This window comes from Delphinus delphis, chromosome 16 (genome assembly GCF_949987515.2).
Source record: "Delphinus delphis chromosome 16, mDelDel1.2, whole genome shotgun sequence".
NCBI lineage: Eukaryota > Metazoa > Chordata > Mammalia > Artiodactyla > Delphinidae > Delphinus > Delphinus delphis.
The window spans coordinates 367,986-390,470 of record NC_082698.1 but is presented as its reverse complement, the minus strand read 5'-3'; the positions used below and the strand labels follow the sequence as shown (position 1 = coordinate 390,470).

The window sequence follows — 22,485 nt, the reverse complement described above, 5'->3', positions numbered from 1 at the left end:
TGCTGCAGACGAGGCACCGCTCTGCAGCCTCTCGCGGAACGAAAGAAACCCCGACTGTGTTTTAGAATAAATCATGAGATTATTTTGCAGGTAACACCTTTATGTCCGATTAATATCCCAGAACACGGAAACAGCAACCTAAATCCGTACATGTTTATTTTTGAAAAACCAAAGTGTTTTTTTTGTTGTTGTTGTTTTTTTTGCGGTACTCAGGCCTCTCACTGCTGTGGCCTCTCCCGTTGCGGAGCACAGGCTCCGGACGCGCAGGCTCAGCGGCCATGGCTCACGGGCCCAGCCGCTCCGCGGCATGTGGGATCTTCCCGGACCGGGGCACGAACCCGCGTCCCCTGCATCGGCAGGCGGACCCTCAACCACTGCGCCACCAGGGAAACCCTCAAAGTTGTTTAATGAAATCTAGCTTTGGGTGACACTTTATCCAGTTCAGCTAGAAAAATTCAATTAGAAAGTTTCTCTCCGTGCAAACTTAGAAGCATGACTGAAAGGGGCCCTCAGACGCCTCCAGGCCAGGCCTGCATCTGTGGCTAGATCAGTTCTTTCTGCATTCCAAGATGGATTGCCCCTTTCTAATGTAATAAAGATGTTCTGAGTTGATTGAAGATAATTGTACCATTAGAGCACTTTCTTTGAAGGCCTCTCTCCTGATAGCTTATCTTTAGCAGGCCACTCACAGGAGCGTTTGAAAAAGAATTTTAATGAGGATGACAGCCAGCTGCCTCCGCCTGCCCCATGTCCACTCAGGACACTCCGGAGGTGGCCTCTGGGTGGATGACGTGGGGGCCTGGCTGCGGCCTGGCTAGCCTGGGGGTGGGATGGGGCCATGGGGCCAGGCGCAGGGGCCGACCTTCAGGACCGGCTCCCTGAGGGTGTTGGACTGGTGTCTCTAGTTCCCAGCAAGGCTGGGCCAGTGCTGACCAGGCCCCTGACTGGCACTGGCTCCAGCAGGGGCATAGAGGAAGGAGGGAGGGAGGATGTGGGGCTGGGGGAGAGCCCCTGGGCTTGGATATCAAAACCCAGACCCCAACACTGAGCACAACCAGGCCTCCAGCACAGTGTCATCTCCAGCCCCGCTGGGCCCCGGGATGGGAGATGGGGCAGGGGATGGTGGCGGTGAGAAGGAAGGGGTCCCACTTCTGTCAACGTGGGGGCTTTGGGTGCAGAACCCTGGACCCCGTGTGTAGGGGAGCCTGGGCACCGTCTCTGGCCACCAGGAGGGATGAAGACACCTGCAGGGACCCGGCTTCCCAGCGGCCCAGGAGCAGGCCAGCCAGGCATGCTGTGTGGACAGGAGCACCCTTCCCATCCCAGGTGAGCCCCTGAAATGACAGCAAAGCCCCAAAGAATGCCCCACTCAATCCACCCTGGGGCAGACACTGTCCCCCCAGTTCGAGTGGCATTGTCCCTGCAGTTTGCTCTGAGCTGTGTGGGGACAGGAGGTCAAGCGAAGGCCCAGACACTTTTATTTCCTGTGTTTCTCTTCCTCCTTTTGGTGCTGAATTCATGGGGAATGAACACATCCTTAGCTTCCAGAAATGAGTGACGAGTACAGACACGGGGGGATTGGAAGCCCTGAGGGGCCTCCTCAGTGGAGTCAGTGTAGCGAGATGATTCTTGAGAATGGATTTTGTTCTGTGGGATTTATCCGGGCAAGTTTGGTACTGGGCAGGACTCAAACAAGTGCTCTCCCTCCTCTTAAAACCTGGTGGAGGGGAGGGTTTGATGCTGCGGAGGAGAGGTCACGTAGAGCTCACGCCAGACGGTGCCGCAGGGTTGAAGGTGATACCACGTTAGTGACTGAAGAAAGCGACGGTCCCCTTTGTATGGGGATGGTGGGCATCCCGTCCTGGATGCCGTCTACAGGGTGGTAGCACAGTTTGCACACAAGGGACCATGACGGGCCCATCTCCTGGGTCTTGCTCCAGGGCGGGACCACCCACTCCTCAGGGCCCCTTCCAAAGGGCCACACTTCCCAGACACTGTAATCTCCAGGGGAACCATGTTAGAAACCATCGATTTATGCCTCATCCTCTATGTCATTGCTGTCATTGCTGAGGCCCCAGAGAGCCTCCTATTCATCCTGAAAGGCTGGGGCCACTCCCCTCCTCAAAGGCATCTGTGTTGGAGCCTTTGAATTTTTCCTTCTCAACTTATTGGAAAATTGCTCCAAACACAAGTGGTACTTTACCCAGGACTCTGGCCAGAGGGGAACTAGGTGACATGAGCTCCAGCAGCTAGTGGGTGTGCTAAAAGAGAGGCAGGTGGGACGTGAGGTCCCCCAGGTGGGACGTGAGGTCCCCCAGGTGGGACGTGAGGTGCTCCAGGTGGGACGTGAGGTCCCCCAGGTGGGACGTGAGGTGCTCCAGGTGGGACGTGAGGTCCCCCAGGTGGGACGTGAGGTGCTCCAGGTGGGACGTGAGGTCCCCCAGGTGGGACGTGAGGTGCTCCAGGTGGGACGTGAGGTCCCCCAGGTGGGATGTGAGGTGCTCCAGGTGGGACGTGAGGTCCCCCAGGTGGGACGTGAGGTGCTCCAGGTGGGACGTGAGGTGCTCCAGGTGGGACGTGAGGTCCCCCAGGTGGGACGTGAGGTGCTCCAGGTGGGACGTGAGGTCCCCCAGGTGGGACGTGAGGTGCTCCAGGTGGGACGTGAGGTCCCCCAGGTGGGACGTGAGGTGCTCCAGGTGGGACGTGAGGTCCCCCAGGTGGGACGTGAGGTGCTCCAGGTGGGACGTGAGGTCCCCCAGGTGGGACGTGAGGTGCTCCAGGTGGGACGTGAGGTGCTCCAGGTGGGACGTGAGGTCCCCCAGGTGGGACGTGAGGTGCTCCAGGTGGGACGTGAGGTCCCCCAGGTGGGACGTGAGGTGCTCCAGGTGGGACGTGAGGTGCTCCAGGTGAGACGTGAGGTCCCCCAGGTGGGACGTGAGGTGCTCCAGGTGGGACGTGAGGTGCTCCAGGTGGGACGTGAGGTCCCCCAGGTGGGACGTGAGGTGCTCCAGGTGGGACGTGAGGTCCCCCAGGTGGGACGTGAGGTGCTCCAGGTGGGACGTGAGGTCCCCCAGGTGGGACGTGAGGTGCTCCAGGTGGGACGTGAGGTCCCCCAGGTGGGACGTGAGGTCCCCCAGGTGGGACGTGAGGTGCTCCAGGTGGGACGTGAGGTCCCCCAGGTGGGACGTGAGGTGCTCCAGGTGGGACGTGAGGTGCTCCAGGTGGGACGTGAGGTCCCCCAGGTGGGACGTGAGGTGCTCCAGGTGGGACGTGAGGTGCTCCAGGTGGGACGTGAGGTCCCCCAGGTGGGACGTGAGGTGCTCCAGGTGGGACGTGAGGTCCCCCAGGTGGGACGTGAGGTCTACCTCCCCAGGTGGATGCTTTGGAGTCGCTCAGGAGAGGAACTGCTCCCAGTCAGATGAGGCCCATGAGATGGGGAAGGCTCAGATGAAAGTGGGAGCTGAGGAAAGAAGGCCCTGGGACTCATCCTGCGACCCCATCACTTCATAGTGTCTCCCCACGTCTTTTTTTTGGCCACACCTCTCAGCATGTGGGATCTTATTTCCCTGACAAGGGATTGAACCCGTGCCCCCTGAAGTGGAAGCGTGGAGTCTTAACCACTGGACAGCCAGGGAAGTCCCTCCCCACATCACTTCTTTTCTCCTGTTCACCTCTATCTTCTCTGCCAATTTACTTTCACATTTACTCTTTACATCCAGGGCTTTGAAACTTTGCCAAACCTCCTGATGGGGGAAATCAGAGGAGAAGCCCATCTTTACTGAGTGACCTCTCTGTCCAGAGCAATAGGTGCATATAGTTTTGTCCGGTACAGAATGACCCACCCCCCCAGGATGTCTGCAGCCTAGTCCCTGGGACCTGGCAATGTGTACGTGGCAAAGGCAGGATTGAGATTGTTCATCAACTGCCCTTGGGATGGACCATCCTGGCGCATCCAGGTAGACCCAATCTAATCACCAGGGTCCTCGAAGGCCCAGAGACATGGCAGCGTGGGAAGGAATGAGCTAGCCGTAGCTGGCTTTGGTGGGCGGCCTCTAAGGCCTGGGGTCCCCCAGAGCCTCCAGCAGGACCAGCCCAGGCCGCTGACACTTGATTTGGCCCAGGGAGACCCACTTGGGCTTCTGGCCCCAGAACTGTGCAGCAGTAAATCTGGGCTGTGTACAGTCAGTTGTTACGGCAACAGTAGGGAGCTGGTCTCCCCTCTGAGGCACCTCTTATCACCCCAGCTTTTGTGGGAGAGAAAATAGGCTCAGAGAGACAGACGACTTGGCAGCGGGGGTCAGGCAGGGTGGACCCAGCCCTGAGTGACTCTCAAGTCCGTGCTCTGCCTAGGGTGGTGGGCCTAGCGCTCTCCATGGGTCAGAGGCAGCAGGGAGCCAGGGCTCCATGGCACCTGGGACCTTTGCTCTGGCACCAGCTCTCCCAGAGCCCAGGCCCCCCGGAGCATCCTAAAGCCTCCTTGCTGCCTCCCTCGCTCTGCCTGCCCAGCCCATCTCCAAGCCCCCAGGTGGGATGTGCTCAAGTCGCCTCTGCTGGCAGAGCTGAGAGTCAGACTGCCTGTGTGCGGTGGGGGTGTCGCTCTCTCCTGGGGGAACTGGCCGTTGGGCATCTGACTGCAGAGAACAGGCAGAGCTGGGGGCCTCGGTGGGCACAGGACAGCAGTGGGCCAGTGAAGCCACTGTGTGCAGAAACAGTGGGGCCCTAAGGAAGGGCTCACCGTGCAGCCCCAGGTGCGGGCCCGAGTGTAGGACAGCTGGAAGAATCCATGAAGCAGAGATGATGCTATTTTGGAATTATTGAGTTGTAAATATTTGTTTTATTTTGAGGGTTAACAACTTTTCTTTGGAGATGCTTGAAAAACAGGCGGGGGATGGGGGGAGAAACGACACCATGCAGGAGAAGACGGGAATGAGTGTAGGATGGTTTTAGAAACAGGAGGAACAAAGCAGCCACTCCAAGCTTGACGCCCCTCGGCTCCAAGGCCCCAGACGGGACAGTAATTAGACCCAGGGCTTCTGGCCTGTGCTCTAGGGCAGGCTGGACAGGGTAGGACCATGGCTCGGAAGTGAACTAAGAAGCCCACAAGAGTCCCCTGGTGCCAGCTCTTTGGGCAGCCTGAGGCTTACCAATGCCCCTGATATCTAGCAACCAGCTCTCAGATTCATTGCCTTTATTGTTTCCTGGTTTCTATTTCATTGATTTCTACTGTGATCTTCATTGTTTTCTTTCTTCTACTTAGTTTGGGTTGTCTTTGGTCTACTTTTTCAGGTTTCTTAATGTAGAAGCTGTCATTGATTTTTTTAAACCTTTCTTCTTTTCTAATATAGCCCTCAGTGCTATGAATTTTCCTCTAAGTACTGCTTTGGTGCATCCTGCAATTTTGATATGTTTTCAATCTTAGTTCAAAATAATAATTCCCTTTTGATTTCTTCTTTGACCCAGGGTCACTCAGCGGGTTACTGAGTTTCCAAGTATTTCAGGATTTTTTAGGGATGTTTCTGTATTGGTTTTCATTTTACATTCGTTTGGTAGAACACACTTTGACATGTGTCCTTTTATATTTATTGAGACTTGTGTTACAGCCCCAAATATGGTCTATCTTGGTCAATATTTTCTGTTGTCCCTGAAAAGTATATGAATTCTTCTGTTGCTGGATGGGGTGGTCAGTAAATATCAATTGAGTCAATTGGTTGATAAGCACCTACCGACTGTACTTATTGTTTGGTACTGTAGGGTTATAGGCTCATTTTCTGCCTACTTGTTTGGTCAATTATAGAGAAAGGGATATCAAAAACTTCAATGGTAATTGTGAGTTTGTCTATTTCTCTTTGTGATTCTATCAGTTTTCACCTATTTTGAAGCTGTCTTGTTAGGTCCACAAATGTTTAAGATTGTTACATGCCTTTGACAAATTGATGCTTTTATCAATTTGAAATGATCTTCATTTCTGTAATTTCTTGGCTCTAAAGTCAACTTTGTCTAATGTTAGCGTAGAGACTCCAGGTTTTTTTTGACTAGTGTTAGCATGTTTTTCACTTTTCCATGCTTTTACTTTCAACATAGTTGTGTATTTATCTTTAGAGTGCTTTGTGTAGGCTCTGTGCATGTGGGTCTGGCTCTTTTATCCACATTGACAGCCTCTGACTCTTAATTTGATATTTAGACCAATTACATTTGGTGTACTTATTGATAGGTTAGGTTTATTTTTAATTTTTTTTATAGCTTAATTACATTTTTGTGGGGGGGCTGTTTTGGGTCTTCATTGCTGCATGCGGGCTTTTCTCTAGTTGTGGCGAGCACGGGATACTCTTTGTTGTGGTGCGTGGGCTTCTCATCACGGTAGCTTCTCCTGTTGCGGAGCATGGGTTCTAGGCACATGGGCTTCAGTAGCTGCAGCACATAGGCTCAGTAGTTGTGGCTTGCGCGCTCTAGAGCGCAGGCTCAGTAGCTGTGGCACGCAGGGTTAGTTGGTCCACGGCATGTGGGATCTTCCCAGACCAAGGATTGAACGCATTGTCCCCTGCATTGTCAGGCGTATTCTTAACCACTGCACCACCAGGGAAGTCCTGGTAGGTTAGGTTTAAATCTATTATCTTACTAATTATTTTATAACTTCCCATCTGTTCTTTGTTCTGTTTCTTTTTTTGATCAATTGAATATTTTAAAAAGTATTCCAGCATATCTCCTTTGTTGGCTTATTAGCTATAACTTTTTTTTTTTTTTCCGGTACACGGGCCTTTCACTGTTGTGGCCTCTCCTGTTGCGGAGCACAGGCTCCGACCACGGCTCACGGGCCCAGCCGCTCCGCGGCATGTGGGATCTTCCCGGACCGGGGCACGAGCCCGTGTCCCCTGCATCGGCAGGTGGACTCTCAACCACTGTGCCACCAGGGAAGCCCTAGCTATAACTTTTATTATTATTATTATTATTATTTTTTGCTACTCTAGGGTTGACAGTATACATCTTCAGTTTACCGCAACGTACCTCTAGTGATATCATCCTGCTTTGTGTACAGTATAAGAACTTCACAGTAGTGTCTGGTATCTCCATTTCTCCCTTCTGACTCTTGTGCTATGGTTGTCATACGTTTTACCACTACGTGTTATAAGCCTCACACTACATTCGGATTAAACGGTCAGTTACCTTTTAAGGAGATTTAAATAATAAGAAAAAGCCTTTTCTATTCCTCCATGTAGTTACTGTTATTGGTGCTCTTCATTTTTTTGGTACATTCATATTTCCATCTGGTATCACTTTCCTACTGTGTAAGGACTTTTAAAAATATTTCTTAGAGTGCAACTATAAGTTAGCAGGTTTTAGTATTTGAAGACATTGCTCCACTGTCTTCTCATGTGCAGTTTCCGACGAGAGCTCTGCTATCGTCCTCATCTTTGCTCGTGTGCACACAAGACGTCTTCTCTCTCTGAAAGAAGATATTGCCTTTATCCTTGGTTTTGAGCAGTTCGGCTATAACGGGCCTTGATGTAATTTTATGTTTGTTTTGATTGGTGTGTCATGTTTTTGGCACAAGGATTTATTACAAACATCTCCGCTTCGCAGAGTCACTGGAGGTCATGGGAGACTCCACCCTGGAGTGCGTGCGCTGAGTTCCTTGGGTGGGACCGCATCTGGCTCTCACCTGCACCACTCAGAGGCCAGCCAGGCACATGCTCCCTCCCACCTGTGCGCAGGCGGAGGGTCCATCCTGGGGGGTCAAGCATCGTGGGCAGCCTTGTACAGGCCTTGACTTGGGAGGAGGGAAGGGGAAGCTGGAACAGAGAGAGACATTGGGGGCAGAGGCCAGGGCCACAGCGCTCAGAGGAGGGGCTCCAGGACCCATGGGGCCTGAGAGGCCATGGGACTCATGGGGGAGGGGCCCCAGGGTTCAGAGCAGTGAAACCGCAGTGGGTCTGCAACTGCTTCTCCTGGGAGTTAAACGGCCCACCCAGAGTCTCTGGGGGGAGAACCCTTTGTCAGGACCCTCTGACCGAGGAGGGGCTGGTGGAAAGGCAAAGGCCCCTGAGCAGCTGGAGGCCCTGTGTGGCTCGAGTGCAGGGAGTAAGGGGAAGGTGGGCGCTGGGACGAGAGGGCAGGTTCTGGGGCTGGGGTGTGGCTGGGGTCAGGGCCCTACTCGGGAAGCATGGAGGGACGGGCACCCTGGGGCCCATGTCGTCTCTGTGTCACCTGCCCGCCTACTGCGAGGACTCTGGGAAGTCCACGGAAAAGTTCATGTGGCACCTGGGCCGAGGGATGGTGACAGCCTGGAACCCCCAAGGCAGCCCCCACCCCTGGGAAGGGGAGGGAAGCAAACGGCGAGCCCTGCCGGTTTAAGGCCTCACTACTTTTCTTGGTGCTGCAGGAAGAACTGGCTCGGGGCCCCTCCCCTCCGTACCCTGCTCTCCTGGGTGACAGGTGGTCCCGGGTCTGGGTGGGGATGGAGTGATGCGGGTGGGTGGGGGGCTGCCCAGGCCCACCCTAGGCAGCCTTTTGCTCTTCCCCCCATGAGCCATCCCACTGTGGAAGGGGCCTCTCACGAGCCGTGGGCACTGTGGACAGAAGTGCTGGTGAGGGGCGCCAGCTCGTAGCATGGGTGGGGAAGGCCGCCAACCCGAACGCCATCCTAGGGAGAGACAGAGGGATCCTCCTGGGCCCGGCCCCACCCCCGGGAAGTTAGAGAGGGTCCTGTTCAGCTGGGCCACGTGCTCCCCTCCCAAAGGCCTTCTCCCTGCCCGGCCCTGAACGCCTGGCCAGGCCCCTTTAATCACGGCCTGGCACCGTCCAGCCAGGCTGGGCTCTCCCCAGGCGGGAGAGTGTTCAAAGGGCCTGAGTGAACAGGTGGGGCATTTGGGGGACAACGGGCGGCTTGGTCTCCAGTCTCCAGGCGGCAGGGACCTGTGGAATCCTCCGGCTGCCGCGCTCTGCTCTGTGCAGCCGGCGTGCTTTGTGCCGTAGCCACCGCGGGTTAATGAGCTGGAAAACACAGTTGCGCCTCCCCGGCTGTGAAAATCGCTTCAGGGGCGGCGGAGTCAACTTACTGCTGGGAGAACCCAGAACTGATTTCCTTTGTCAGGAGGGCCCAGTGCATCCCGGCAGAGGCCACGGGCCGGGTCTGGGCCTCCTCCCGAGAAGACCCCAAGCAGCCCAGGCCTCAGAGGGGCTCTGAATACAGCTGGGGACCCCAGGAATGAGAAGGCTTGAAAAACAAAACAGCAGACGCCTTTCTCCTGCCTCCCCCAATTTCCAGAGCTCTCCCCTGCTTTTGGACTGAGTACCAGACCCCTCCCCACAGCAGACACCACGCTAGGAGGACGATGCTGGGGGCTTGGGACTGGGCTCCGGACACCACCCCACCCCCACTCCTTCCAGAGGAGGTCAGCAGGGCCAGCCCTGCCTGAGAGGCCCCCAGTGATCACTCTAGACCTTGCCTGTCTCTTGGCCAGCTCTGCGTTCACGGCTGAACGTCCAGGCACAGCGGGCATGTCGGGGGGGACTGCAGGGAAGATCTGAATCATTTCTGAGATGCAGGGTCACGAACGTGTAACCGATTTCTGAGCCTCTGCCGAGAGCGCCCGACGTTTTATGACGTTTTCTCCCGTCTTTCAGGCTGACCCAGTGTTCGGCTTTAGATCTTTATGAAGTTGTTGAAGGCCAGCTTCTGTGGACGCCTTGAAAGACCATGTTCTGGAACGCAGTCTATCCTCATGACGCGGGTGGGGCTGCAGGCCTCAGGGGGCCGGGCTGAGCCCTGGTGGGTGGCGGGCTGTGCTCAGGGCGACCGGACGCTGGGCCACGCCACAGACGGGCCACCAAGAGCAGTCGACTCGGATCTTCACGCGGGTCGAGGACCTGTGGGTCATTTTCTACTTGGGCCTGGAATTCAGAGCCGAGACCCTGATTCCGTGGTTTCCAGAAGCCCAGAGAAGCTGGAAGTGGTTTGAGGAAGGCCTGCAAATCCTGTCTCAGGGGCTGTCTCAGGACAGTGAGGGGTGTTGAGGGGCGCCGGTGTCAGCAGGGTGGGCCTGTGTAGTGAGACACGCGGACCAGAGTGCAACCCCTCAAAATGGGGAGAAAAGAAACCCCTCAGCCCGGGACTGAGACGTCTCCTGCTCGTACGTGGGCTTCCAAAACCAGGTGGTTCCAAGACAAGAGCAGCCCTAACTTGGGCACGTTTCCTTTCCTTAGAGGGTTTCTGTTTCCTTCTCCCTCCATAGCAAGGGAAGTTCTCCTTTGTCCCCAGTAATGAGCGATAGCAGTGTTGTCACATGCGGCAAGAAGCCTGGAGTTGGGGGCGGGGCCTGGGGGCCCTGCTCAGAGCTGCCCACCCACCCACCTGCCCGCCGAGCCCCTTGCACTTGGGCTAGGTGGAATGTTCTAGCTGCCAAGGCCTGTGGGCGTGAGTTGGAGACGGTGCCCACATCTCAGACCCCTACCCACCCTGAGCTCCACCCTGCAGGCCCCGTGCTGCGCCGTCACCGGTCACCCCACGCTCCTGGCACTTGGAGCTGACCCATGGCAGAGGACAAGGGGCGTGTACTGAGTGCCAGTTACAGGTGGGCCTTGCAGGGGGTGGGAAGGGGGGTCGGGGAGGTGAAGGGGCGCTGGGAGTCGCGTGCCCGGTTCTAGTCTTGGCTCTGCTGAAGGACCGTGCCACTGACCTGGTGTCTTAAGCTCTCTGGGCCTCAGTTTCCTGTTCAGTCTCCCCCACATAAGCTGAAGCAAACTTACAAAGAATTCCCTCAGTCATGGTCATCAAAGCCCCTACCCACTGCCCTTACAGCCCCTCTGGTCAGCCAGGCACAGAGGCACTGGGGAAGGGCAGGTCGCCAGCAACAGAGGGCAGCAGGTCCTTCGGAAGAAGCAGGGGCTACTGAGTTCTGCTGCTCAGGGGAGGGAAGGGGGGCCGTCCTGTCCTGGGCCCTCAGGGCTGATGGGGCCCGCTCCAGATGCCCGGGGCCTTGAGGTGGGAGGGTGCCCCTGGCTGTCCACTGAAGTGGGGGTCCTGACAAAATGCCCTCCGCCCTCCCCAACCCCTGTGCAGGAGGGACCACTCCCAACCAGGACGGGTGGGCCGCTCATCCTCTGAGCCTCCGCGGGAGGCTTCTGGGGTTGTAATCCCACCTAATCCTGCTTCAGATCCCTGCGGGCAGAAGGAAGGCCACACACAGTGGCCTCGGCAGATCCTGGTCCTGGGGACAGGCCGGGGGAGTGGCCCCCTCCGGCCCTGAGACCCTCCCCTAGGGTTCCGGGTCCAGGACCTGTGTGCACAGGTGAGAAGCTGAAAGGCGGAGGTGCCGGCCTCGCCTGCCTCTCTGTGGCCTCCCCTCGGCCTGGGCGAGGCCACGCACAGAAGGCAGAGGCAACTAGCCCGGTCCAGGTCCAGGGCCAAAGTAAACCAGAGCCGGGGCCTCCCCAGCACCTTGGATGGGAGCTACTGGGGACCTTCAAGGGTGCTCTGGCGTTTTTGTTCGCACTGAACGTGGACCCTGGCTCGGGAAGTACATGCCTTGGGAAGTCTTCTCTGAGCTGACGGCCTCCATTCCTGAAAATGGCCAAGTTGGAGGCCAACTTGTGGTGAGGACCAAAGGGGCCAGCCCCAGAAAGGGCATCCCCCCAGCACGCCCCCCACTGCCCCAGCTGTGCCCGCTCAAGGGGAAGGGGGGCCTCAGACCACTTGGGCCCTGTCCACCCTCCAGTGGCCACTGGGCAGCGCCTGGACCTCTCCAGGGAGACGGAGGGAATAAGGGGCAGCGAAGGGCCGGGAGGTCACACAGGGCACTCTTAATGCGTCCTCCTACAGCCCTACAGCCACGATGCCACATGACACAGGAGAGGGACGATTAGGTGGCCTGGTCAAGGAAACCCAGGGTGAGATCTGAGAGGAGACTCTAAGGCCAGGAGCGCCGTGGGGACAGAGGCGAGGCCGAGAGCCTGCACTGCGGGAGAGGGAACGAGGACCTTGGGTCATCAAACCTGTGTGGAGACTCTGGGTTTTGTTCTCAACATAGGGGGCAGGGGCAGGCATGAAGCTTCAGAGGCTCAGATCAGAGGGGCCACAGCAGCTCTCTATTCCCGCCTAACAGATTCCTGCAGCAGGGTGGGTGGGCAGGCAATGAGGGCCTGACGGGAGCCAGTGGAATTCCTCCTCTTGATCAGAGAGGGCTGGCAGTGTGAACTGTGTGCATTTGCGGAGGATTCATGGCCCGAGGCTTGTTATGTTTGAAAACAGCCTATAGAGGGTAAATAACAATCGAGTATCTAATTTAATCCTGCTCTGAAAGCTCATTTAAGACTGAGCAGCTGAGCGAACCCTTCGGCAGTGGGTCTGGCTGCCGGGCTCTGGAGGACTGCGGCTGTCTAGGCCCTGGGCTTCAGTCGGGGGGAATGGGGGTCGGGCACACCGTGGTGCTCCCAGACTCCAGATGGGACAGATGACAGGCTCACTGCGGGGGAAGCTCACTCTACTGCCAGGCTGGCATGAAGGGCAGCACCTTCCCTGGGATGGCGCAGGCCCCAGGCCCCAGGCCGCCATCCTGGTCTCAGACCCCGACTCACACGTGTGACCTGCACGCAACTTGTGCCTGGCTGTCGCGGGGCCTGTGTGTCGGGCCAGCCGAGGACGGGGCCTTAACCGGAACTAGCACCTGGATGGTTCTTTACTCCCTTGGTTGCGAAGCCCGAGCGCGGTTCCCATCCTGTGTGCGCCTATTAAGCTGTCACCCCTCAGCCCTGCACTGGACCTTCTCTGGGGCACGTGTGAAATCCTGGAGGCGCTCGCCCAGCCCAGAGCCGGCAGCAAGGAGCCCAGGTCGCCGGGGAGCCGTGTAGGGCTGAGGGCTCCCTGTGCTCTGAGGGGTGGGGAGACTTGCTGGGGGTCTGGAGCAGCAGCAGGACCCTCAGCCGGGGCTCAGAAGGGGCTGAGGCAAAGCTGCGGGATGTCCCAGGCCTGAAGGCTCGTAGGGCCCAGGCCCTTGCTGCCATGTGACCCTCAGTCACCCAAGACGAGCATGCCCTCCTCACCCTGCCAGGTCAGGGCTGGGCAGCCTGTGCGCACCCATGACCCAAGGAAGGATAATGCTTCCCAGGTTCTTGGCGGTGAGGTGGGCTGAGCCCCAGTAGGCAGGCAGCCACGCCTTCTGCACCACCATGTCCGCAGGACCCTGAAGAGCGCCCACCAGACCAGGAGGGGCAGAGCCAGGCTCAGGCAGCCCGCCGAGGCTGGCTCCCAGGTCCCTGGTGTGGAGCTCGTGCTCCTGCCCGAGGCGCTCTCCAGTATCCCCAGTGAGGGCGCTGTGGCGAGGAGCATTTTCACCGCCCTGCCTCTCCCCAGAGGGCCCCCCACAGCAGTCCTGCTTCTCCTCCACCAGATGGGGGCTGGAGGGACCCAGCGCTGAGCTGTCGTCAGACGGAGGAGGTCCTCGAAGGTCCTGCGCCTGAGTCTGTCAGCTTGCCGGAGGAGGAGGCAGTGACCCGGGGCCCCTCTCGGATCCCCAGGTTGCAGACCAGCGGGAATTCTTCCCTTTGGCCTCTGGGGTTGGCTGCTCGTCCCTGGTTCCTGCAGTGGCCAAGGAAAACCAGGCTCCCTGACTCAGGGATGCTGTGGCCACGAGGGCACCCCCGCCTCAAATTCTGCTTCCTGACTCCGGAACAGGCAGTTCTGGCTTCGGCAAACATCGGGGTGGTGAGCCCAGGGCAGGCACCGGGCAGGGGACTGGTCGGTGGCAGGTTTCCCAAGGGAGGGCTGGAACCACGACCCCTGGCTTCCCGGCAGAAGCGCCCAGGAGTCGGGGCCGGAGAAGCGCCGGAGGGGCCGGGTCGGACCAGCCACACTCGAGTGCGCGCCGCCCTCAGGGACAGTCGGCCTCGCGGCCCCTTTGTCATGCACATGAGGGTGCCGAGGCTGAGTAAGGGTCCCCATCAACACGGAGTCACCGATGAAGAGCACTTTGTTTCCCAGTCTGCGGGCTTGGCACATGCCTGCTGTTTCCCAGTGGCCTCCCATTCAAAGGGCCCGGTCCGCCATTCTTTGTCCCCCTAGGTGCCCGGCCGACAGCCCCCGGCAGCTGCTGCGCTTTCAAAGGCGCTATAGAGCGTCTCTGCAGGTGAGCCCTCCTGCCAGGGGCTCCCGTCAAAGGCTCTTTGAGACGTCACCGCGGAGCGGGCTCGGGGCGGGTCGCGCTCGCAGCGCCCGCACAAAGGCCGCGCCACTCAGCGCGCCCCGCCCGTGCGCTTCCGTGGGGAGGCCGGGCAGTCCCGGGTGGAGGGCGCCGGGCCCCCAGTCCTCCGGCGCTCTCCCCCTTCCCCGCCCCCTTCCCAGACTCCCCGTTTTCCCGCTGGCCTCCCCTCCACGCTCTGTGCCCCCTCCCCATCTCGCCGCCCAGCCTCTCGGGGCTCCATCCTCCCCGCCTCCGGCCTCTCTTCCCCCCTCCCCGCCTCCCCCTACCCGGCCTCCCGCCGCCAGCCCGGGGTAATTGCTCCTTTGAAGCCCCCGCCGGCGTCGCGGCGCCCTGAGCGCTCCCACCCCGCGCGCGGAGCTGCCGTCCGGCCGCTAGGTTTCAGCTTCTTTTCATCCTTTCCTTTTCAACTTTATTAAAACCAGCGGGGCGGCCGGCGCGCGGGGGCGGGGCCGTGGCCGCGGGGGGCGGGGCCTACGCTCTCGGGGGTGGGGTGGGGGAACCCCGCCCCGCCTCTCGGGGGCTAGCGCGTGGGGGCGGGGCCCAGCTTGCTTCTGCCGGGCCTTGCGTGGCCAGCCGTCCTGGGGCCCCAAGGTGACCAGGGACTCTCCCAGGACTCTGGTCCTCCTGGTTGTTTTGCTTTTAGTGTTTTTTGAAAGAGTGAGACGGGGAAGGAGAGAAAATTCGGAGAATTTTGGGCACAGTGCCGCCAAGCCCCCCACCCCAATCGTCCTGCATGGGACCTCAGGCCTCAGAGACTGTGCTGGGCCTACCTGGAGCGGGTGGGTGCGAAGGACCCCCATCGATCCTGACCCTGGGAGCTCGAGCTGGGAGGCGGTGTCCTTGGGGTTCAGCCCCTGTTCCCCCCAGCCCCAGCTCTGCCCTCAGGGGTGAGGGCCTGGCCAGCAGACATGGGGGGTGGGGACTTGGAGGGGGGCGCCTGTTGTTTGTGCGCGTTCCTGGGAAGTCTGTGCTCCGCCTGGAACAGATCAGCTCTTCATGCAGGGGCGCAGAACGTGTGGTGTAATATCACTGCATTTATTCACTCATCTGTTCACTGAACAAACACCAGCGGGGCTTCTGCCGGGTGTGGCCGGGCCCTGGAATGCAGCCCTGGGAGGGACCGACTCGTCCTTGGCCCTTGGGAAGCAGGAAGTGACTCTGGAGAAGACCCCTTTGGGGCCCTGACCCCAGCGTAGGCCACGCCCCCAGCCCCAGGCCACGCCCCCAGGTCGCGCCCCGCCTCCCCCCAGCCCCAGACTGCATACGGGGTTTTCAGGCCTTGGGGTGTGGGGTTGGGAGTTAGTTCCCGGGGGCTCTTGGAGGTCGGGCGCCACTGATTTTGTACGTGCGAGGCTCCATGTGGACCTAAGTCTGTGATCAAAACAGACTGTTTATATATCTTTTTAGACAAAGAATCAATTCTTTGTGAAGATTTGACACAACAAAGGGATTTTTGCTTGGGTGGCAAATGAATGAAGAAGTAACAAAGCTTGATTATGCAGCAACTTGGCCTTGAGTTCCCTGTCTCCGGCCCAGAGGATGCCCTCCATCCCCCTGCCTGTGGGGATGCTTCTCGTGGGAGTTTGTTTCCTGCTTTCAGGGAGACAAAGGAGAGTCAGAATGTCCTTTGCGTACTGACTGTTTCTCAAGTAACTTTAATTCAAAATAGTCAATATGCCACCTTGGCGTATTTTGGGGTGGCCTGCTCCGAGCCCCTTCACACCCCGTGCCCCTCCCAGCCCGCTGTGGTGGTCACTGGGCTGGTGGGCGGTTGACAGCTGTCTCCGTGGGTGCTCATGGGTACGGTGGGGGGCCAACCCCGCCACCCCTTTTCTGTCCTCCCTCGGGGGCCACGTGGCAGCTGCCTGGCCACCCCGGCTGCTTCTCACCATATGCTCCTGACGCTGACGGCCGCCGGACCCACCCCATGAGGCCCTTCCTTCCATGGAGTCTCCCCTCCCCCAGGTTAGGGCCGGGCAGCAGTGGGGTGAGGGGGGCTTTGTGACCAAGCCTGGCCTGCTCCCACCAGGCCCAGGGTCTGGAGTGCAGCAGACCATCACTGAGGCCTCCTGACCTCAGACGGGGAGGGCTCAGGGGCTCCTGGGGTCCTGGGTCAGGTCGCTCCCCCACTGGGGGCTCTGCTGGCAGTGGCCCCTGGAAGGGCTGGTCTGGGGGCTCTGTGGTGCCTTGCCCAGGCCCTGAGACCTTCCCTGCTCAGAGACTGGACATGCTATTTTAGGGGAGCCTCCCAGGCTCCAGAGCCTGCTGGGAGGGGCTGAAGGTGCAGTGATGCCTGTCTAGCAGAGCCTGCCTGGGGGTGGGGGCATCACCCAACGCCTGGTGGTCACTCCAGTGCTACCAGATGTCCCCGTAGACGCAGCCTCAACCGGCCCACGTGGACAACCCTGTAATGTCCACATTCGCTCAAGTGAGAGTCAATTTACTGCACATCTATTTAAAATATCTGTGGCAATAGCCTGTTACATTAATAATGTTACAAAGGCCGCGAGGCTTACAATGCTGAGTGCCTACAGCACAGCGTGGCTGGACTCTCGGAGTCCACCCCAGGCTTGGGGTCAGCCCTGTCTGTGCACAGACGCGCCCCTGCAAATCCTGCCCCCGTCGGAAGGCCACACACCCTGCTGCCGGGGGCAGGTCCTCCGGCTCTGGGCTGTCCAGGGGCCACCGCGCTCAGTCCCTTTCTTGCCGGGACGGCGGGCACGCAGCTGGGGGGTCTCAGTCTTGCTGCAGGTCAGGAGTCGGGGGTCTCGCCCTCTTCCGGGGACACTGACCTGTGGGGACATGGCCGGCCAGCTGAGTCAGAGTGGGGATAGGGCCCAACTTCCCCAGACTTCAGAGTTGCCCCAACCTTTACAGTGAGGTACATGGTGGGGGTCAGACCAGACATGGGCTGGGGTGCCAGGCAGTGGCCTGGTGTGGTGGAACTCTGCAGGGTGGTTGAGGAGTTGAGGAGGCTGTCCCTGGGGGTGCTGTCCCTGGGGGTGCTGTCCCTGAGGGGGTGCTGTCCCTGGGGAGTGCTTTCCTTGGGGGCGCTGTCCCTGGAGAGTGCTGTCCCTGGGGAGGGCTGTCCCTGGGAAGTGCTGTCCCTGAGGGGGTGGCTGTCCCTGGGGGGGGGGCTGTCCCTGAGGGGGTGCTGTCCCTGGGGAGTGCTGTCCCTGGGGGGTGTTGTCCCTGGGGGGGGCTGTCTCTGGGGGCTGTTGTCCCTGGGGGGAGTGTTGTCCCTGGGGGAGTGCTGTCCCTGGGGTTGCTGTCCCTGAGGGGGGATGTCCCTGGGGAGTGCTGTCCCTGGAGGGGGCTGTCCCTGAGGGGGGCTGTCCCTGTGGGGGGGCTGTCCCTGGAGGGGACTGTCCCTGGGGGGGTGCTGTCCCTGAGGGGTTCTGTCCCGGGGAAGGCGGTGCTGCCTCAGGCTGAGTTCAGCTGCGTAGAAAGTGGATATGTCCCCTGTGGGTGGCGTTGGGGAAGGGCAGGTCCACCACAGGGCAGTGGACACTGGGCCTCACAGTCTGTCTGCAGTGGACACCTCCATGTAACTGCTCTGCCCAAGAGGAGCTGCGGCCCCCAGCAGCTCGGTCCAGACAGGGCTACCGGGTCCTTAGCCCTTTGTCTTTGGCTTTTCTAAAATCGCATTCAGACTCCACCTTGACCTGTGGTGTTCCTGCCCTGTCACCCGCCCGAGGTGCCAAAGGACCTCAGCACACCGACTTGGTAGAAAGCTGACACCATGAGAAGTGGCCACTGGCTGCCCAATAGGAAATGCTAGATGGGTGAGGGGTTAGGCCAGCGTCCTGCTGTGGCCTTGAAAACAGAGAAGAAGTGAGTCCCTGGCTGCCCGCCTGCCCGCAGCGAGGGCTCTCAGGGTCTGGAACGTGGGAGTAGGGCTCCTCCTGTGGGGGCGCGTGCCCCCCTGCAGCCTGCTGTGCGCAGTTGGGGGCCTTCCCTGCCTCTGGGGTCTGGGAGGGGCCCGGCCTGCGCTCCAGGCACAGCTCAGCAGGAAGCCGGGCCCCCAGCACCATCTCCGACCCTGGTCAGGGGCCCCTCTCCACCTGCCCTCGCCTGGCGTGGGCTTCGCAGGGCCCAGGGCTCTCCTGCCATCCCACCTCGAGGCCTTTGAAGCCCAGAACCCCTTCTGGGGTCGTGGGGCAGGCCCTGGCCGGGGGCGATTCCTGAGCCTGGAGCTGCACCTGGGGCTGGGCGGGGTCCAGGTGTGGACACAGCTGACCCATGGCAGAGGGGCCCGTCATGTGTGGAGTGACATGGGTGGAGCTTGGTTCTCCCTCCCTCCCTCCCTCCCTTCCCCAATATGTCTGCTGCCTGGCAGCCCGGACACAGAGATGCCTGCCGTGTCCACCTCATGGAGCCCTCCCAGGCGGGACCAGTGAGTCCAGACGCAGCGCCTGTGCTGGGGGCTGCTGGGGAGAGGTGCGAGTCCGTGGGGGCCTGACTCAGAGGTGCCACCTGAGGTCTGGAAGCAAAGAGGGAAGGCGTGACTGGCAGAGGGGACGGAGGCTTGGTGTGGCCGGAGCGCTAGGACTGAGGGGCTTGGAGGGTAAGGGGCCAAGGGAGCTCGGGGACAGCAGATCTGGGGACCCCGTAGGCCAGCAGGCCCCACTCCCCCGAGGCAGCACCCGTGGCTGTCCAGACACTGTTCAGAGGCTCAGACAGCAGTGGGCCGAGGTCTTCCAGTCCAGCCTTGATGCGAGGGAAGAGGCGGGCAGCCCTCCCGCGTCCCAGGAGAGCAAAGACCAGCCTCAGGGGGTGTGGTCAAGCAGGGCGCGAGGACAGGATAGAGCAGGAGTGGGGATGGGGGTGTCAGCTCACTCTCTGTTTTTCCACATCAAGGGCTTGGGGTAACAGCAGAAAACGAACCCAGCCCAGTTGAGGCGGAAGCCCTCTGGGCTCTGCTCTAAGGAAACACGCCAAGCCCCACAGGCACCAGCGCACTGGGCTCCGGCAGGAAGCAGTTCCTCCCTGCGTGGTCAGCATCTTTTTGTCACAGCCGTGGTCACGTGGAACTGCCGCTGGGGCCGTCCAAGGGAGTCCAGAGCTTGCAGGCCCCGTTCCTGTGTTCTGAGTGCTCTGGTTACCAGTGAGCTTCCTTTAACTCTATCTTGCCCATATGCCATCTTGGTTTTTTAAATGGAGATACAATACACATACCACAACGTCTTCCATTTTAAAGTATACACTTCAGTGGTTTTCATTGTATTCACAAAGTTATGCAGCCATTACAATGATCTAATTCTGGAACAGTGGTTAAGAATCTGCCTGCCGGGGCTTCCCTGGTGGCACAGTGGTTAAGAATCCGCCTGCCAATGCAGGGGACACGGGTTCGAGCCCTGGTCTGGGAAAATCCCACATGCCGCAGAGCAACTAAGCCCGTGCACCACAACTACTGAGCCTGCGTTCTACAGCCCGCGAGCCACAACTACTGAGCCCGTGTGCCACAACTACTGAAGCCCACGCACCCAGAGCCCGTGCTCTGCAACAAGAGAAGCCACAGCAATGAGAAGCCCACGCACCGCAACGAAAAGTAACCCCCGCTCGCCACAACTAGAGAAAGCCTGCCGTCCCACCTCGAGGACTTTGAAGCCCAGAACCCCTTCTGGGGTCGTGGGGCAGGCCCTGGCCGGGGGCGATCCCTGAGCCTGGAGCTGCACCTGGGGGTGGGCGTGGTCCAGGTGTGGACACAGCTGACCCATGGCAGAGGGGCCCGTCATGTGTGGAGTGACATGGGTGGAGCTCGGTTCTCCCTCCCTCCCTCCCTCTCTTCCCAAATACATCTGCTGCCTGGCAGCCTGGACACAGAGATGCCTGCCGTGTCCACGAAGACTCCATGCACCCAAAAACAAATAAATAAAATAAATCAATTAAAAGAAATAGAAATAATTAAAAAAAAAAAAAGAAATTCAGGCAAGGCTGTACTGGGGCCCCTGCTGCAGCAGGGGGCAGTGAGAACAAACAACAGGCTCCCTTGCTTGCTTGCTCCCTGGCGGGGCCGGGGGAAGAGAGGGGGCGAGCTGGCTCCTTATATGGGGTGAGGGTAGGGGCGTGTCCAGGGGTGGGGCCGGAGGTGTGGCTTAGGTGGTTTGCCCACCCCTAGGTGGTGGTGTGTGCAGGGGGCATGTGCAGTACTCAGCTTTTGCTCCAGGGCCCCTGCTTTTGCTCCAGGCTCTTCAAAAGTGGCAGTTGGGTTTTTTGGTTTCTCTGTACCTTTTGTCCAGAATTTGTCCCAACTGCCATGCACGCAGTTCTTTTTAGTCCCACACAGTTTTTTTGCATTTTGTTGCTCCAGGAGATGTGTGTCCAGGTGCAGGCACTGCTGCAGCACTGCAGCAAACGGTCCCAGGTCCCAGCTTGTCTCACCTGCAGCCCGGGGCCTTGCTGAGAAGCAGTCCACAGCTGGGCACTGGGCCTGACCACCTGCCCGGCTGGGAGAGGCTGTGGCCCCAGAGGGATGACACAGGGGTCAGGGCGCACAAAGCTGGTGGCCCTGGGAGTCCTCTTGGGAGGCCCAGAGCCAGGCCCGGCTGGGAGGGCAAGAGGCCCTGAACGGCCTGCCCCTGTGCCGCCTGGAAGGAGGCCTTCCAGCCAGCGGAGCAGTGCTTGCTAATGCCCTGCAGCAAGAAACGCCAGAGGCGGGGCCCCAGAGCCAGGGAGGGGCAGAGAGTGGGGTGCCCTCCCTCTGGGTGAGAGCGGGGTGGCAGGCAGGTGCAGCTGTCGGGGGGTGGGGGTGGGGCTGACTTGGACAGGGCGGGCGCATGTCCCCCCCCACCCGCCGTGTCCCACCAGCCCCCACCCAGCCCTGGACCCTCGCCTTCATTCAGAGCAGATGGGCCCCCTGGGCCACTTCCTTTCTCTTCCTCTGAAGCGCCTTCTGCTCTTCTCAGGGAAGAAGAGCCCGAGGCGGCCGCCCAGGACTAAGTCCAGCCAGCCAGTAAGCCCAGCGGGCAGCTCTGGGTCCTGGAGGCCTTTTCTCCTGTGACCGAGCCTGGTGCCAGTTTCGGCCGTGAGTACACGATGAATTTTGCCTTACTTCCACCCAGGCACCTCCCAGGCCTGTGGGTTTCCTCCCTCCCTGGAACCTTCCGCTGCACTGTTGGGGAGGGGGTCTTCTCTCCAAGGCCATTAGCAGTTGGACGTGTCTCCAGTGGGACATGGGCCCTGAGACCCACATGCAGCTGTTTTTTAAAAGAAAACAAAATTTGTATTCGTGGCACTGAAGCTATTGAGAGGCAGGTTTTCAACGAACACAGTTAAAAATGAGCCACGGAGGTGGGGGCACCTGAGCTGGGGAGAGCCTGGGGACCCCGGGAGCTCCAGCCCTACCCCCTGCATCATGGGGCCCAGAGGTGTTGCCCCTCCTGGGCCCCTGAGGGAACCCACCAAAGGCCGGAGGCAAAGCGGGCGCTGAGGGAGCACAGAGTCCCACCAGGAAGCTCCTGAGGACCACCGGACACTTCCTGGGTGGCCGCGGGAGGCCTGTCGGGCTGGGGGCGCTGTGAGTGGGCTGAGGCACTGGGCTTAGGGTGCTGCTGTGAGCTCCAGGCGAGCCCCCTGGATTCCAGAGCCAGTCCCAGGTGGACGAGGGCGCCAGGGACAAGCGGCCTGGCTCCCGAGCTCCCAAACCCTGGGGCCGCCACAGGGTGACCTCGCTGTTACAGGCCTTAACTGTCGCGTGGATGTTTCTTTTCAGGTTACACCGTACTCTGACCATGCTCCCCACCCAGCCCCAAACTGGAAGTCGGAGGTCAGTGACCTGCCAAGCAGAGTTAAGACAAGGGCGGGGGCGGCGGTCAGCTTCCGGCCCCGCTCTGCTCACCCCGTCCCCACTCCCCAACCCTCACTTTATCCTTCACCCCTACCCCCACCCCCGTGGACCTGGTGAGTGTGAAAGCCGGACAGAGATGTGGGAGGTTTGGGGAGGTGGGGAGGTATATGGGGGTGGGGGGCTGGAGGAAGCTGGGGTTCCCACGTGCTTCAACCCAGAGCCTGGTGGGGCTGTGCAGCCAGGAGGGCTCTGGTTGGTGGATTGACCCACGCAGACCCCGGGGCTTGGGTGCCCCCAAAGCTGTGGGTGTTGGGGCGTCAGTGGGCTCCCACACAACCTTTCCTGGAGGACTGCCCCGGCCAATGACACTGCCCCTGCCCCGGGCGCCTGGGAGTTCTGCCCCGGGGACCCCACCCTCTGCACAGGTAACGGAGCGGCTGAGTCCCCACCGCTGCCCTCTCCTTCTGGCCTGCTAGCCAGCTGACGAGGAAACTGACCCCTCCC

General features: G+C 59.8%; 1 protein-coding gene across 1 annotated transcript; it reads right to left on the bottom strand.

Annotated features, from left to right (window-relative positions):
* Positions 1–2,261: 2,261 nt before the first annotated feature.
* LOC132439637 (paramyosin-like) lies at positions 2,262–9,497 on the bottom strand. Its single transcript, XM_060034114.1, has 2 exons — positions 9,444–9,497; positions 2,262–3,365 (listed from the first exon to the last, which is right to left on the bottom strand). Exons 1-2 carry the CDS (start codon positions 9,495–9,497, stop codon positions 2,262–2,264), a joined length of 1,158 nt encoding a protein of 385 aa, XP_059890097.1.
* Positions 9,498–22,485: the final 12,988 nt, after the last annotated feature.

Bases quoted from the DNA above. Each gene is read 5' to 3' on its own strand.
- LOC132439637 (XM_060034114.1), bottom strand. From the start codon at position 9,497: ATGCCCGCTGTGCCTGGACGTTCAGCCGTGAACGCAGAGCTGGCCAAG. The intron at 3,366-9,443 runs GCAAGGTCTAGA...CCACCTGGGGAG, and splicing joins CAGAGCTGGCCAAGAGACAG to GTAGACCTCACGTCCCACCT.